Source organism: Lissotriton vulgaris, chromosome 1_1 (genome assembly GCF_964263255.1).
Source record: "Lissotriton vulgaris chromosome 1_1, aLisVul1.2, whole genome shotgun sequence".
NCBI lineage: Eukaryota > Metazoa > Chordata > Amphibia > Caudata > Salamandridae > Lissotriton > Lissotriton vulgaris.
This window is the reverse complement of record NC_141685.1, coordinates 836773309-836790240: the sequence shown is the minus strand read 5'-3', so window position 1 is coordinate 836790240 and position 16932 is coordinate 836773309. Positions and strand designations below refer to the sequence as shown.

The 16932-nt window shown below is 45.8% G+C and overlaps 1 protein-coding gene across 2 annotated transcripts in view; it reads left to right on the top strand.

Moving 5' to 3' along the window:
• LOC147747983 (cytochrome P450 2D15-like) overlaps positions 1-16932 on the top strand; it is a 464117-nt gene that overhangs the window by 292734 nt on the left and 154451 nt on the right. Inside the window, exons 5-6 of one of the 2 annotated variants that reach the window (XM_086957525.1) lie at positions 5870-6043; positions 12559-12700. In XM_086957525.1, the coding sequence (XP_086813651.1) occupies positions 5870-6043; positions 12559-12700 (316 nt within the window). The remainder of the gene's footprint in view (positions 1-5869; positions 6044-12558; positions 12701-16932) is intronic. The other variant, XM_086957535.1, reaches the window with a different exon arrangement.

Below are 16932 nucleotides of genomic sequence, written 5' to 3'. Positions count from 1 at the left end.
GTGAAGGATGCTGGTTTGACTCTACGCCATGAAAAATGTTCTCTAAAGATGACTGGGTCAAGGAGATGGCCTTGGATCACATAATCAAAGAAGCTAAACGGTTGGTTATATTAGGCAGTAGGAGGGAAAGTACTGTGCCAGTATCTGTCAGACCTTATTTGAAAGTTCTTGAGGAATTGTCCTTTTGTGAAGACATGGTGTTGATGAGAGGTGAGAAACGTGTGCCACTGTGTGGTCTCTGGACAGCATTGATAGGAATAGCACATGAGGGGCATCTTGGGCAAACCAAAACTAGGAAGAGTGAAAATTGGTGGGATGGGCGAACAAGTGGATTAATGGGTTGAGAGAACTGTGATGTGTGCAAGGAGGGAGAAACAAGATTAGGAGTAGGAGTTAAATCAAACATGGGTCACATATCTGATCCTGACAAACCATGGCATACACTAAATCTGGATTTTATTGGCCCTGTGCAGGAGCTGAGAGTGTAGGGTATCAAGACAATTTATTAGCTCATTATTACTATGAGGTGAAATATAAGAGATATGGATCTGGAGTTCCATGGGCATGAAATGGAATGATTCCATCCTGTTTTGGGGATGATATATCAATGACTGTCTTATGGTATGGACAGGAGACACTGACAAACTGGTTGAATTTGTAGAACATTTGAATAGCAATGCCTTCAATATCAGATTCACTTATGAATTTAGCAAAGATAAAATTGCATTTCTAGATACAGAACTTTACATAAATGAAAATCAGATTCATAGCCGGCTATTCTGCAAGACGACTGCTTGCAACTCAATCCTGCATGCATCTAGCTCGCACCCCGCACACCAGATTATTGCAATCCCATATGGAGAATAGTCAGAGCAAGACGTAACTGTAGTTACGACCCTGAATTTGAAGAATGCGCAGAAACCATGATGGCACGCTTCAAAAAGAGGGACTATGGCAGACATACCCTAGAGAGGGCAAGGTCTAGGACCAGAAAAATGAAAAGACAGGAAACATTGAAAGAACGGACAAATCAAAAGACAATTGATGATAAAATAAGAATGGTCACTAACTATAATAGCCTATCTAATGTATTTGTCAAAACTCTTAGCAGACACTGGCACATCCTGAGAGAGGACACATCATTGATTGGATCGATTAATAGTAGACCGGAAAGAACATATAGGAGAGGCATGTGTCTCACAAATATGTTGAGTCCAAGTTACCCTACACCCAGAACTGACACAAATTGGCTTACATCACATACGGTGGGGTTTTATGGTTGTGGTCATTGGACAGCCTGTAAATGGGCAAGCAATAGGAAAAAGGATTTTATAGGTCCGGAAAACAGACTCTATAAGATTAGGACTAACATCAACTGCAATACGAAATTTGTGGTGTACATAATTGAATGCAGATGCAACAAAAATATGTGGGGAGCAAAATCAGAACATTGCGCGAAAGGATTGGTTAACATATGAGGGCCGTGAAACAGGGTGACATCAGATATCCAATTTCAAACACACATTTGGGAATGGCCTGATCAAGGTAAGAACAAATCTTATTTTATGGGATAGAACAGACATTGACACATCCCAGGGGAGGCAATAGAGAGTTGAGCCTACAGAGAAATGAGGCCTCATGGATTCTGAAAATATGTATGACTGACCTGGGTCTGAATGTGGATCATGAAATGCACTACTTTTTGGGAAGATAAGTGTCAGAAGGAGCACATGAGACTGGCTAGAAGTCAGTATCCTATATATAAACTGCTGTATGAACTGCCACTTTACTATGCTCTTGATGAAGTATCAGTTTTATACAAATTGTGTATTGAGAATGAACATAACACTAGTCACTGACCTGAATAGTTCAGGACATAATTGACAAATTAGTAGGGCTAATTGACAAAGATGGTCATTCTTATATTTCACCTCATAGTAATAATGAGCTGATAAATTGTCTTGATACCCTACACATGCACCCATGGTAACATAGCGAGAGTTTTGTGAATCACAGATGCGACTGCCCTTTGAATGACTATGTTACTCAATATGGTCAAAATTGTCATGATGAGACAGCCTAAGTATACATATATATTACCGCTATGTGATCTTAAATAGTGTTTACCCGAGAAAGCACTTGGTGAAAATGTGTATTCGACACATTTCAAAATGGCGGCCTCATCTGTGAAGATGGCTTGTAACAGTATTTTTGAGACGATCCCAACCGAGAGGTATATTTTGGTTTAAGTTATTGTTTTCACCCAGGAGACACTTAGTTTGAACTGAGCACGGAATGCCCTACATCATGGACAACATTGAGGATTTATAATAGGAACGTCATCCAATAATAAGGTTTTTTTTAATCCTTTCGAAATACTAGCAAGTAACATGGCCCGTAGCTAGAAATTAACATTTTTATATTTTTGGGAAAACTAGTTTGGTCACAACATTTTGTGAATAGACGTTTTTACTGTCTTTGGATACACTAGTGTACACTCTAATATGGTTCTTTAATCATGCTTAGCAGGCTCATAGCTCGTGAACATGACAGTGGCATAAGAACGCCAATCACGTGATTTGGGGCTCTCGTACTCGAGAAACCTGGTGTGAGGGGAGAGGACGTTTATCGGCAACTCGGATCAAGGTAAGAGAGGGATAGATACTGGGACCCGTACTTAGGGTATTTAAGAACTTTGTGTATTACACAGCTGATACCGTTTCTATTTATGTAAGGCGGCATGGTTTTTTAGTATTGCCCGACTAAAGAGGAAATCAGATAATATGGGGGTTGTATACGCTGTCCCAGGAGTTTTGTAGATATAAGTTCACTATTAATGGCTATTACAATCGGAGAGGTCAGGCGTTATATTATGTCTAGGACTGCATATTGGGATTGAAACGTTCATGGACTCTTGAACGGTGCAGAAATAAGTAGTTTTAGAAGTATAAACATAAGCTTAGACTTCTTGTGTCTGATTTACTCCTACAGTTACTGAACAATGATATTAAAGGAAAGGATTTTATAATCGAAGCCTAGCAGCTATACGAATTACCCCACGCCACAGGACAGTGTGGGTTGGAATTATCACCACTCTCTAAGTAGGTTGATCTTTGAACTTTATGTTTATAATGCCAATGACTTTAAGTTCTATTGAAAGGATTGAGTTCTGTCTCTGAATACTGATGTGTTTGTGTTCTCTTGGTTTTGGTTTATAGAAGTTATAAAAGTGAATACTGAAGGTTGGTTGATTTTTTGTTTACTTACTTGCTTATGACTTGTTTTCTCACTAGTGGTTTTGGTTCTATCTTCTGTCACTGTGTGATGCATTGGTGCGTCAAGGGTTTTTAGTTACTATACAAATAGAACTATATTCAAACACATCGTTTCACATGGACATCAATAATAGACATCTTAAGAATAGAGCATCCTCAGACCTGTTATGGGACCTCACTTCTGTGTGTTTTGGAAACCATGTTTGCACTTTTATGCATGTACCTACACAGCAAGATATGGCGAATTAATAACAAGTGAACCTATCACACTGGAGTGTTTGCCACAAGAATAACATTGCAAATATATAGCCATTACTGTAACTATATTAGTGACTGTGTACCATATCTCTACTTAGCCTTGAAAAAGTTGCATGTACAACCATACTGAGGCGACGAAACACGTGTTGGCTTGGAATCCATTCACAATGAAAAGCTCGAAGAAAGAATAAAAGAGCAAATAAATAACCTGGATTGATTATTTTTGCTAATTCTGTGTGACTAACAAATGTAACTTATGTCATTTATATATCACGAGTGCTGAGGATCAGTAATTACGTTGTTTGTTGCTTAGGCCACATTTCTAGAGAGGCTGGTGGTTCTCTCTACCTTGCAGCAGCGTGTCAACTATGGAAACAATTATAATATTAAGTGGAATTTCCCTTGTAGGCGCCCATTTTCTATCAATTATACCGCCATTCCTCTATATACATGAGCTGAGGAGTGAATGGAAGTATGTCATGATAGTGGTGGATGTTCATTCGGAAGTGGTTAATTGTCAAATTCATGAGGGAGATTACTACTAGAGCTACTATTCTTTTGTTGAAGAAGATTTTCCTGGAGAAAGGTGTTTCCAATCTTATCATAACTGATAATGGAACACAATTTGTTTCTGGGGAGATGGGTAGTATTTTGGAGTCACATGGTATTGTACATAATTGTACCTCATTTATCAACCCACAAAGTAATGGTATTGTGGAGAGGGCGTAGACATTGATCAAGGGCATGATTCAAATGGCTGTAGCAGGAGGACGTGATTTTGGTGGTGTAAAGATGGACATTGCATCAGTGTTCATGTTGTCACTCAAAGTGCCCAATTTGAACTTAAGAGGGAAAGGCTGGCAGGCACCAAGTTAGTCCTCATGGATGAAAGGAACAGCGTTTTCGGACACACAGATGGAAGAGCGTATCTAGGACCAGAAACATATCCCACATACTCAGGAGGGTAACTGGGTGAACATTCGTTGTGCTCTGAAAGGAGAAGATTTGTCAAAGTTCAGGGCGGCATTAAGGTAAGGCCTTAATGGCCTTTTCTGTGGTTTTCGAGAATGGTGAGAGCTGAAACAACAGAGGAGTGGCTTTATATCAGAGAGGTGGTCAAAGTCAGGTTGGTGAGGTTCAAAGCAACAGCGCTTTCATGGTAATGTGTGATGGTACATGAGCAGGCCCTCTGAACGACTTAGTATTGCCCCAGTGTTAGGTGCAGGTGATTCCTTTGGCAACTGATGGGGATTCTGTCGCAAACCACCTGCATGTTTTAAGGATTATGCTCAGTAGTCAGAGCATCATTGAATTTGGATGTTCTTGTATACATTTGCAGGTTTTATTTTAGTTATAAATGTGTTTGTGTATTGCTATTCCTTCAGTACATTGTTCATTTGTAAGAGTCTTACAATGCCAGTGGTTAGGAACTTTGTATAGGTACGTGTGGTGTGGGGGTAGCCTGCATCTGTGTTCTATGTGACCAGTGAGCATTCCAGTGAAGTCAGTTACTCTAGAGCTGGCAGAGGAATAGCTATGCTCCTGATGTAGGGATTATACTTTCTTGAATAACCCATTTAACTTACCCCTGGCTTTCTTGCGTTATTCCGGGGGTGAAAGACACCTGATGAGTTAGACTTTGGAGAGAGAGTGTGTGTTCAGTGGTATCATTGATTGTCTTAAATATCAGTATTAATGGTTTGCACAAACCTCTGTTTGAAGCTGATAACAGACTAATCTAGTTATGGTAGGATGATTTGGGGTTACTTCTTGGGGGACTGTAGAAGGCTCTTGTTGATAAGTTTAGCGCTTCATCCTATGGGGACGGAAGGAGAGAGGAAGGCTGATCAGTAGGCTTCGGCAGAATTCCTGCTTGCTTGGAATTAGTGCCGTCATTAGTGCCGTGGTCATATGGTCGGTCATTAAACTTGGTACCTACCTACCATGGCTGTAGCATTGATGAATGAGTTCAATCAAAAATGTTGGGTTAAAGAATCTCCATAAAAGAGAAGTTTGAGTAACCAGCTGCCAATTTTAGTGGCTGGACCAAGAACAATTGCATGTAGATGGTTCCTGTTTGAAGTGGCACACCAAACAATTAAAATACTGGAAGGCAGCTCAGAGTAACTACTAATGACCTATTCATTTGAGCATTCCAGCATAGCTTTTTGTTTCCAACAATAGATAAAGCTGGTCTTCTGATATCTGAATGGATCAGCATACGTTTATACTTGTACACTACCTAATCATTGACTGTCATTGTTGGAGTACAATACATGGAGTCCTATCTTTTAAAATACCCAACCTCATGTTTTCCTCCACATTGTGCCCCGCAGGTGATGATCCTGTTCCCTGTGTTGCTGCGCATCCCTTATCTGCAGAGGAAAGTGTTTCAACCGCAGATGGAAATATTCTGCTTTATGAGAGAAATCATCAAGGAGCACCAGCAGACCTTTGACCCTGCAACGACAAGGGACTTAATTGATGCCTTCCTTGTTGAAATGGAGAAGGTATTGTTACATCAGTTTCCAGAATTTAAGATGTGGGGTGTGGGGTGGTCCAAAAATGCTCATATCTCTAGTATAGAGTTAACATTCTCTTCTAAACAAAGAAGTCACCACAATAGTTGCAAATGGCATGTAAATTGTAAAAAGTTAGTTGTAATTCTAGGAATTGTATAGAAATAGATTTACACAATTTCACACGCCTCTAGTTCCAAACTCGATCTCCGGACTACTTGACACAAATGTGAGTATTGACTGACTGACCAAAATTCAGTTTCACACATATGTCACAGTCCAAGTTCGCAGGGAGGGGCATTTGCAAGTTGTAGACTAAATGGTATTGTTGTAACATACTGTTACGAATTGCATGCATGAGCATGTACTAACATCAACGTGGTGTTCTAGGAGGGGGGATGTGATCCAAGGTGTGGATCACATGCAAACCCTTAGTAAATGACCATTGATGTTTCTGCTCCCCATGTGCTGTAGCAATGTAAAGCCTACATTAAGTCTCATTAACAGTCCCTCCATTTCTTGGGGTACATAAACCACATGGTGTAAATATATGTACCTCCTGCATTGATTGTGCCCCTAAGAAGAGTGTGCTGACCACTCTGAGTTTTGAATGTCAGAAAGGGAATTACCCAGCAGTTGCAGTTCTCTGCAGAGTAAATCTACACATGTCCGCCACTTCTGACCTAATTTGCCTATATAAAATGTCCCAGGAATAACAAAGGAATTTGCATAGAAAATACTATGGGTTTGAGTGCAAATATCACTTGACATGAAATTGACGCAAAGATCATTGGCACTCAATTTTGAATTTTGCGTGTAACTCTGAATGAGCCTACTAGCCTTCTGCTCTTTCGTGGCTCTTAAGCCTCTATTATTTTTTAAGCAATTTTTCCTTGGATGGTTTCATCATCTTTTCCATTTCTTAACTCTCTTTACTAGAGCCACACAACTGCTATTGTGTTTGTATCTCTGAAGTATTTAAGTGTCTCTCACGCCACCAAGTCATTCTTCTTCTATATTTATTTCTTGAGGTATTTAATTCTCTTTAACACCCTTCCAGCCCCCTTCCTGTTCCAGTGTACTTATGCAGTTGAGCTCATTATACGTTTCTGACACCACCCTTCTCATTTTTGTACTATATACTTCTACTGTATTATTCTCATGTGGCATTGAAATGTCTCTTCACTCCTTCTGATTTATATACTCCTGATGTATTTCGTTTTCAATGTTATAGCCAGTAGCGGCTGGTGTTGTGGAAGAGTTTGGGGCAGGGGGTAGGGGTCGCGGGATGGAAAAATAAAAAAATAAAACTGGAATGGAAAAATAAAAAAAGAAAACTCTTCTGCTCCACTCCTCGCAGGCTCCCAGACTCCACTGTCGCCATGAGAGCAGCATTAGGATTGACCTCAGTGCTCTGAATTTGCGCTCCAAGGGAGACTAGGAGCCTGTGCCTGCTGTCTCCAACCCTGCAACGCAGCTTGGGTTGGAGACCGCTTCAGTGCCAGAGATGGTTTGGCCAGCCAAAGTGTTAAGCGCACTAACAGTGCCCAACACTCCGTCTGCAGCCTGTCATCCCCCATGGCCCCACCCCCAAAGACTCAGTAAAAAAGGAAAAATAAAACGATACTAAAACATGTTTATTATCGTTTTATTTTTATTATCCTGGCGTTTTGAGGCAGCTGGCGGGGGCGATGCTCCTCCACCATATCAGAGGAGCCACTGCTGGATATAGCTTTCCTGTGCCTCTTCTACTGTAGTTATATCCCTGAGGTATATAAATGCTTCTGCTCCCCCATCCTCTACTGTATTTATTCCCATGTGGAATTTACAGTCTGTCTTTCTCGCTGGTTTCCCTACACTCCTGCAGTTATATCCATGTGATATTTGTTATGTTATGTTATGTTATGTTATTATCATTTATTTTGCGCACAGATGCTCCAGCTAAGGAGCGTCCTGGCGCAAGGAAAAGGTGAACATAACACAACGCAAAAGGAAACAGAAAAGTACAGAAGTCAGTATAAAAGAGATTAAAACAAGTGAGTTTTCACGGCCCTACGGAATGCTAATAGATCCTCTAACAGGCGGATTTCCAAAGGGAGGGAGTTCCAGAGAGCCGCAGCTCTCACACGAAAAGAACGACCGCCCATCCGGCTAAGCCTGAAACGCGGGATAACCGCGAGGGATTGCCCAAGAGATCTGAGAGAGCGAGTCGGGACATAGGCGGATAAGAGATTATTGAGGATCTCAGGTGCCGGTCCTTTTAAAATTTTAAAGGGAAGGCTAAGGGCCTTAAAGTGGATTCGACATTTGATTGGTAACCAATGTAGGGACCGCAGAGTATTGGAAATAGGACAGGACCTCCGCAGACCCAACACTGCTATCGCAGCCGCGTTCTGTACACGCTGCAAGCGAACGATCTCAGATTGGTTAACTCCCAGCAGGAGTGAGCTGGCATAGTCCAGCCGGGAGATAATCGTCGCTTGGATGACCAACTGTCTCGTCGGAGCATCAAAAAATTTGAGCACCGGCCTTAGCCCACGCAGGACACCGAAACAGCATGCCGACACTCTCTTAGTGTGGGTAGTGAATCAAAGGGTGTGGTCTAGCCACACTCCCAGGTTTCTATGGGCCCGATGTAGGTAAATCCCATTTACCGATTTTGAAATACCGAATTTTACCGATTCGGTATTTCAAAATCGGTAAATGGGATGTAGGTCCCAACATCTGGATTCGTTACCGAATCCTTAACAATTCTTTAATTACCGATTCGGTAAATACCGAATCGGTAATGCCCATTCATTCCTAAGGGCTTTGAAGCCCATAGGAATGATTAGGCATTACCGAATCGGTATTTACCGAATCGGTAATTAAAGAATTCACAAGGGTGCAGGGGGTGTCACTTTGACACCCTTTAGCACCCCCAAAACGGGCATGTGTGCAATGTGGCACACAGATATGCCCTAAGGGCACGTCTGTCTGTCACATGGCACATGTGTACATGCACAGATGTGCATGTACACAGGAATCAGTATTTTACCATGGATTTGTATTCCATGGTAAAATACCGATTCTGTAAGCCATGTGCCAATAGAAAATTGGCTACCCACATAGCATTTTCGGTAATTTTACCGAATCGGTAAATATTACCGAATCGGTAAATATTACCGATTCGGTAATTATTACCGAATCGGTACTTATTACCGATTCGGTAATTATAACGATTCGGTAAAATTACCGAATATGTGCACTTACATCTCCCTAGCCCTTTACCGATCGGAAACGGCCGAAAATCGGTATTTTCGGACAATTCCGATCGGTAAAGGGCTACCTACATCTGCCCTATGTTCCATCACTGGTGTAGGGGCCGGCCCTAACTCCAGAGGCCACCAGGTGTCCCCCAGCGATCCGCTCCCCTTCCAACGATCATCACCTCAGTTTTTTTCGCGTTCAGCTGGAGACAGTTGTTATTCATCCAGCTGGCCACCTCTCTCAGCCCATCTCGGAACCTGGGGGCATCCTGTTCGGCATCCCCGCTGATCGTGACCGCTAGCTGCGTGTCGTCGGCATACGAGACCATGGTTAGGCCCCGCTGCCTGGCGACATCAGCCAGCGGCCGTACGTACAGATTGAAAAGCGTGGGACTCAGCGAGGAGCCCTGAGGGACCCCCAGGTCCAGCTGATGGAATTTGGACTGAAAAGGAGGGGTGGCAACGCAGAAGGAGTGATCGCTAAGGAAGGAACAGAACCACTGCAAAGCAGAGCCACAGATGCCAATGTCCTCCAGGCGGTGCAGAAGGATGCGATGGGACACCGTGTCAAAGGCAGCGCTAAGGTCTAATAAAATAAGCGCTGCCGTTTGACCTGCATCCAACACACTCCGCAGATGTTCTACCACTGCCAGAAGGGCGGTCTCCGTGCTGTGACCAGCACGGAACCCATTCTGCGTAGGGTCGAGGACATTGGCCCGGGCCATATGCTCGGATAGAGCCAGGTTGGCGTGAGCCTCCATGACTTTGGCTGGCCAGGGAAGCAATGAAATCGGGCGGTAGTTTTCCGGTTTTAAAGGATCCAATTATGGTTTTTTCAGGATCGGGGAAACCACCGCCTGCTTCCACTTGGCAGGAACCGTACCTGAAGTCAAGGAAAGGTTCATCAGCGAACACACTACAGTGCGCCCCTGAAAAGAAGGATCTCTAAAAAGGGCAGGTCTGAGCGGATCCGCAGGAGAACCGGACTTGACTCGTTGTGCCAACTTGACAAACCCATCCCAGGAAAGAGTAGGGAGAGAATGTAATGCCGGGCAGCTGCGAGGGCCATTCAGAGGAGTGAGTGTCATCGTCGTACTGGGAAACGACTGATAAATGGTCTTCACTTTCTCCAAGAAGAAAGCGGCCAAGGTCTCACAATGGGAGGTAGAACCATCCACTTGCGGAACCGCTCTCTTAGCCATCAGATTTTTGAGGGCTTTAAAGGTGGTCTTCGATGGGTTGTGGCTGTTACGGAATTCCGTCACATAGAACGCCGCGCGGGCTCTGCAAATAGCTCGATGGTAGAGCTTGACGTAAGCCAAATACGCGTTTTTTTTGACGGCATCATACGTCTTCCGCCACTCCCTTTCTGCCCGTCTACATGAACCCTTCAGAGCGCGGAGGGCACTGTCATACCAAGGACTCGACTGCCTGGAGCTGGATTTGCTTGAGATGATAGGCACCAGTATGTCGAGCGCCTTGGTAATCCAGCTACAGAATTGATCGTAGCCCAAGGTGACGTTGGACAGAGGGCCTAGTGGCTCTTCAGCCATGATGTAATGTAGGTCCTCTAGCCTGAGCTTATTCCAGTGCCGCCGAGGGATCCACTTAGGAGATGGAATAATGGGGGTTTCGGGGAGAGGTAGCCAGATGGACACCAAAAAATGATCAGTCCAACCCACTGGAGAAATAGCCAAAACTTGGACATCCGGTAAGTTAGTAAAAAACGGGTCCAAAATGTGACCAGCCACATGTGTAGATTGAGTGACAAGTTGGGTCAGCTGAAGGGCCTCCAGATCCGCCAGAAAACCACTGATGGCCGAGGTCTGTTGGTTGTCAAAATGGAGGTTGAGGTCACCTAAGATGCAAAAATTGGCGCAGTCACTAGCTAGCGTACTAACCGCCTCAGCGAAAGCTCCCCTGAATGCTACATCACTGCCTGGGGGGCGGTACACGACCATCCCAGACAGCGTGAACTGGGGACTGATAGTGATCTTAAACAGGGGGCTTTCGCACCCTGCAATATGCAGACCCGTCCAGGTGCACGCAAAGGTAGATTTTATAGCTAGGGCAATACCTCCACCTATAGACAGGCGGTTCCATGTAAAAAGTGAATATCCTGGGGGGCAAGCCAAATTAATTATGGCTGCGTAGGTGTCCTGGAGCCAGGTCTCAGTGATGATAAACAGATCTGGCTCCTCGTCGGTGATAAGGTCCATGATAGACAGATGATGTTTAACCAGAGATCTGGTATTAAAGTTTAATATCCGCAGACCATGAACACGACCCTTGCTCAGCTGAGGTACACTTATGTCTCCTGGTGGAGCAGCAGAGATGTCATAGTCCCGAATACCCGCTGGCTGGTCGAGCGACCATCCTTTGCAGGCACATTGATAGGGGCCACACAAGGGATGGTTAGGTGCAGAAGCGCACCGTGGGAGGGACTGCCCAATCGCCCGGAGCAATGCACTGGTGTAAACAATCATCCTACCTCCCAAAGGTACTAAACGGGAGGGTCCCGCTGCGCCCAACGCGTCCTTAGCGCGGATGGGCGCAGACGGGCCGGACTCTGGCAAGACTCCGGCAAGCGACGGCGTCCGGCTGCGCGTTCCCGCTGCGCGGGAGAGAGCGACTTTAAATAGGCGGAGAAATGGAGGGAGGAGCGCAAGGACGCTCCTAGATGGCGCCCGCCTAAAGACCAGCGTCCCGATCCAAAATGGCGCCGATCGTCGATCCCCGGACCACCCACAGAACAATTTTTCCATATATCCTCTCTCCCCCTCCTCTGTTTCCGTCTGCTTACATATTTCCCTGCCCACATTTCCAATCAGTGATTGGAGGGGTTTTAATCATTAACCTTCGTTGTGTGGAAATGCCAGGGCTACACCCTGTGTCCATGTGTATCATGGGGACTATCAGTGATTGATGTTCATTTTTATTGTGTAAGCCTGATTAAAAAGTCTGCAAGACAGAGAAACCAATAGCTTTAAAAGGGTAAATCTAAGATAACAAGTTGGAAAGCCAACATACCAACATTGGCGACTAGTGATTAACCATCTCCGTTATTCGGAATGGAGGTCTACAATCCTCGCTGACACTGTTACTCTTTTACTTATTTATTTTACAGGCATAGATCCACCGCGACTTTCACATTCCCAGGCTAGTAATGAGTCACCTGAATGATTTTTGACACCAATGGGAGTAGGATCTGCAGCATCACTACAGTCACTGACCCATGTCCCTATTCTTCCCTTCCAGACTAAGGACAACCCAAGCGACATCTTCTGTCTGGATAATCTTATCTTAACTACCAATGACCTATTTGGCCCTGGCACCGAGACCACCTCTGCCACCTTGCGCTGGGGGCTGCTCTATATGATCCTGTATCCAGACATTCAGAGTAAGTGGTACTGTGGTTTAGTGTGGCTTTGGAAAGAGTTTGAAACATGCATTGGCTCAGCCAGTAGTTCTAGGATTAATGTGGCAAAGCATGCAAGCATAGGCATGCACTTCCCTGCTTGCTATAAAGATAAAGCCTGCTCTGCCTATGAGAGGAAGTCTTCAAAGGCTGTTTCAAATTATGGGTTGGAACATTTTCCAAGGAATGACTTCCAGACCTGCAGGACATTGTTTCCCAGCTTACCCCTGAGATAGAGAAGTCTACATCTTCTGTAGAAAGTTGTTTGCTGCTTGGTACCATCCTGTGTGCATGAAGTGGGAAGTACCTCTACTAGAGGGAGGTATTACCAATTGTTGGAATCTGCTCAGGAACGTGTGTATGAGTTGTAAGGTTCTACAACAAAGGGGGCCTATGACAGTGTGGATTGATCTTGATTAACTGCAGATACTGTAAGGCATTCTAGACTTGTTTTCAGTGGAGAGACACTCCCTAACCATTTCATTCAGGATAACAGAGGCTACTGAGATGTCATCATAGAGATTTCTGAGACCGAGCCCTCTTGGATCTTGCCCATACCTCTTCCTTTTCAGGGCAAACTGGCTTTGTTGAGGAGGAAGCTGTACATTTGTGAGTATTATGTCATGGACCAATGCTCAATGCTCAATCCTGTCCTACTTTGCTCTTCTCAAAGTTGCAAAGGAGTTCATTGAGGCTTCCTACAGAGCCTACATCATTTTGTAGAGCCCTTGCCAAATGTTGCCTTGGTCTTTGTCCTGTTCAGTTCTTTTGAAAAAGGTCTGAAGATATCAGGCTTGATCATATAGGACCATCAGATCCAAGATGGCTTTGTGAACTCATGGGTCAGCCTTTCATTGCAACTTAGCTCTGTCCTGAGCTCAGCCTGAATGTTAATTTGTATCAGAGACTCACACATCGCCTATCAATTCAATTCATAAAGCTTTATTCGGAACATTTAAAAACATGTCCATAAAAGCACATACAGTTACAGATACAACATTTCATTAAGCATTACACATTTCATTAAAGAAAACACATGATACATAATATCCAGAGGGGGATGGAATAAATAGTTAAAATAATTTTAAAAACACATACTTTTCCTGGCGCTAACAGCTTTAAGCAAAAATGTGGCAGTAAAAAAGCAAATGTCCGGATGGTTCAAATTAACAAGCACTGGCGTTGCCAATAGGTCTCGCAGTAGGAAAGTTTGAGCTATGGTTGTGTAAATGACAAAGCCCTTTATGTATTCTAAATGATAACAACAGTGAAAGGCATTGTTATTTGCCATTGTAATAGTTCCACCTGTCGTACTGCGCGATCTATTGGCAACGTGAGTGTTGTTCGTGTGTGAGTGGCGTTGTGTGTGTGAGTGGCGTTGCGTGTGTGAGTGGCGTTGCGTGTGTGGCGTTGCGTGTGTGAGTGGCGTTGCGTGTGTGAGTGGTGTTGCGTGTGTGAGTGGCATTGCGTGTGTGAGTGGCGTTGCGTGTGTGAGAGGTGTTGCCTGTGTGTGAGGCGTTGGCTGTGTGATTTGTGTTGCCTGTGTGAGTGGCGTTGCCTGTGTGAGTGGCGTTGGCAGTGTGAGTGGCGTTGGCAGTGTGAGTGGCGTTGCATGTGGCAGTGGCGTTGCATGTGTGCGTAGTTGAGTGGCGTTGCATAGTTGAGTGGTGTTGCGTTGTTTAGTGGCGTTGCATGTGTGAGTGGTGTTGCATGTGTGAGTGGCGTTGCATGTGTGAGTGTCGTTGCGTAGTTGAGTGTCGTTGCGTAGTTGAGTGTCGTTGCGTAGTTGAGTGTCGTTGCGTAGTTGAGTGTTGTTGCGTAGTTGAGTGTCGTTGCGTAGTTGAGTGGTGTTGCGTTGTTTAGTGGCGTTGCATGTGTGAGTGGTGTTGCATGTGTGAGTGGCGTTGCGTAGTTGAGTGTTGTTGCATAGTTGAGTGGCGTTGCATAGTTGAGTGGCGTTGCATAGTTGAGTGGCATTGCGTAGTTGAGTGGCGTTGCGTAGTTGAGTGGCGTTGCGTAGTTGAGTGGCGTTGCGTAGTTGAGTGTCTTTTAGTAGATGATTGGCGTTGCGTAGATGAGGGTGAGGTGTTGAGGGTGAGTAAGGATGAGTGAGAGTGAGGGTGAGTGAGGTGTTGAGGGTGAGTGAGGAGTTGAGGGTGAGTGAGGTGTTGAGGGTGAGTGATGGTGAGGTGTTGAGGGTGAGGTGTTGAGGGTGATTGAGGTGTTGAGGGTGAGTGCGGGTGAGGAGTTGAGGTGGAGGCGTTGAGTGTGAGTGAGGGTGAGTGTGAGGTATTGTCATTGAGTGTGAGTGAGTGTGAGTGAGGGGGTGTGAGGGTGATGGGGGGTGATGGTGAGGGTGTGTGAGCGTGAGGGTGTGTGAGTCTGAGTGTGAGTTATTGTCATTGAGTGTGTGTGAGTGTGAGTGAGGGGGTGTGAGTGTGTGAGTGTGAGGGTGAGGAGTTGAGGGTGAGTGCGTGTGAGGGTGACTGTGGAGTTGAGGGTGAGTGAGGTGTTGAGGGTGAGTGAGGTGTTGAGGGTGAGTGAGGTGTTGAGGGTGAGTGAGGGGTTGAGGGTGATTGAGGGGTTGAGGGTGAGTGAGAGTGAGTGAGCGTGAGGGTGAGTGAGGGTGAGTGTGAGTTTGGGTGAGGTGTTGAGGGTGGGTGAGGCGTTGAGGGTGAGTGAGGATGAGTGAGGGTGAGTGAGGAGTGAGTGTGAGTTAGGGTGAGGGGTTGAGGGTGGGTGAGGGTGAGGGGTTGAGGGTGAGTGAGGATGAGTGAGGATGAGTGAGGGTGAGTGAGGGTGAGTGAGGGCGAGTGAGGGTGAGTGAGGGTGAGTGAGGGCGAGTGAGGGCGAGTGAGGGTGAGTGAGGGTGAGTGAGGGTGAGTGAGGGGTTGAGGGTGAGTGAGGGTGAGTGAGGGTGAGTGAGTGAGGGTGAGGGGGAGGACCCAGGACCTAATTGGGACACAGACTGGCATTTCTGCTCCAGACGACTAAGAAGCGGCCACAGAGAGCCAAACGATAAAAGCACAACTAACGAGAGGCTGAAATTCTACTTGAATATTCTGCCCGCGTTGCCTTGTTCCTTTTGAAAAGGAGATACCAACGCTGAGCGCTGAGATACAGCGTGGCACTTCCTAGCATTTTCGTGGACCTCAGTCGCGTATTCTGCAGATGCGTACAGAAAATGCTCGTCTATAGATCCCAACATGGGAGTAGAAAACGGAACATGGGGACTGAACCACCACCACAACGGACACGACCATCTGTCGGGCCAACCCGAACCGTTTGCTGCAAATGGCGGCATGTGCGCTGCAAAACAAGGGGGTGGGGGGCTGCAGCGCACAGCCCACCCCTCCAAAGCAATCGACAGAAGAAGCATGGCGTCCTTTTCTGACCCAGGTGCACGCGAGAAAAGGGCGCGCGTGCAAAACGAAAGCAGACGCCTTTCACGATGTTGATAAACACGATTGATTTTTGCCATGCATGAAAAACCATGAATGGAGGGAGAGGGAGCCAGCGAGCAGCCAGCCAGGCGGTGGAAGCGGTGCGAGCACTCGGACAGGAGAAACACGACGTGCACCAGAAACAAAAAAACGCCGGATGGGGGCGGGAAAGCCTGGTGGGAGGCGTGAATGCGCGAGGGGAGGCAGGCGGATTGGGAGAGAAGCCTGATGGGGGCGGGAGAGCCTGGTGGGTGGGCGTGAATGAGGGGAGGACTGGGCTGGGCTTGCATGCGGATTGGGAGAGAAGCCTGATGCGAGAGGCTGAAATTCTACTTGAATATTCTGCCCGCGTTGCCTTGTTCCTTTTGAAAAGGAGATACCAACGCTGAGCGCTGAGATACAGCGTGGCACTTCCTAGCATTTTCGTGGACCTCAGTCGCGTATTCTGCAGATGCGTACAGAAAATGCTCGTCTATAGATCCCAACATGGGAGTAGAAAACGGAACATGGGGACTGAACCACCACCACAACGGACACGACCATCTGTCGGGCCAACCCGAACCGTTTGCTGCAAATGGCGGCATGTGCGCTGCAAAACAAGGGGGTGGGGGGCTGCAGCGCACAGCCCACCCCTCCAAAGCAATCGACAGAAGAAGCATGGCGTCCTTTTCTGACCCAGGTGCACGCGAGAAAAGGGCGCGCGTGCAAAACGAAAGCAGACGCCTTTCACGATGTTGATAAACACGATTGATTTTTGCCATGCATGAAAAA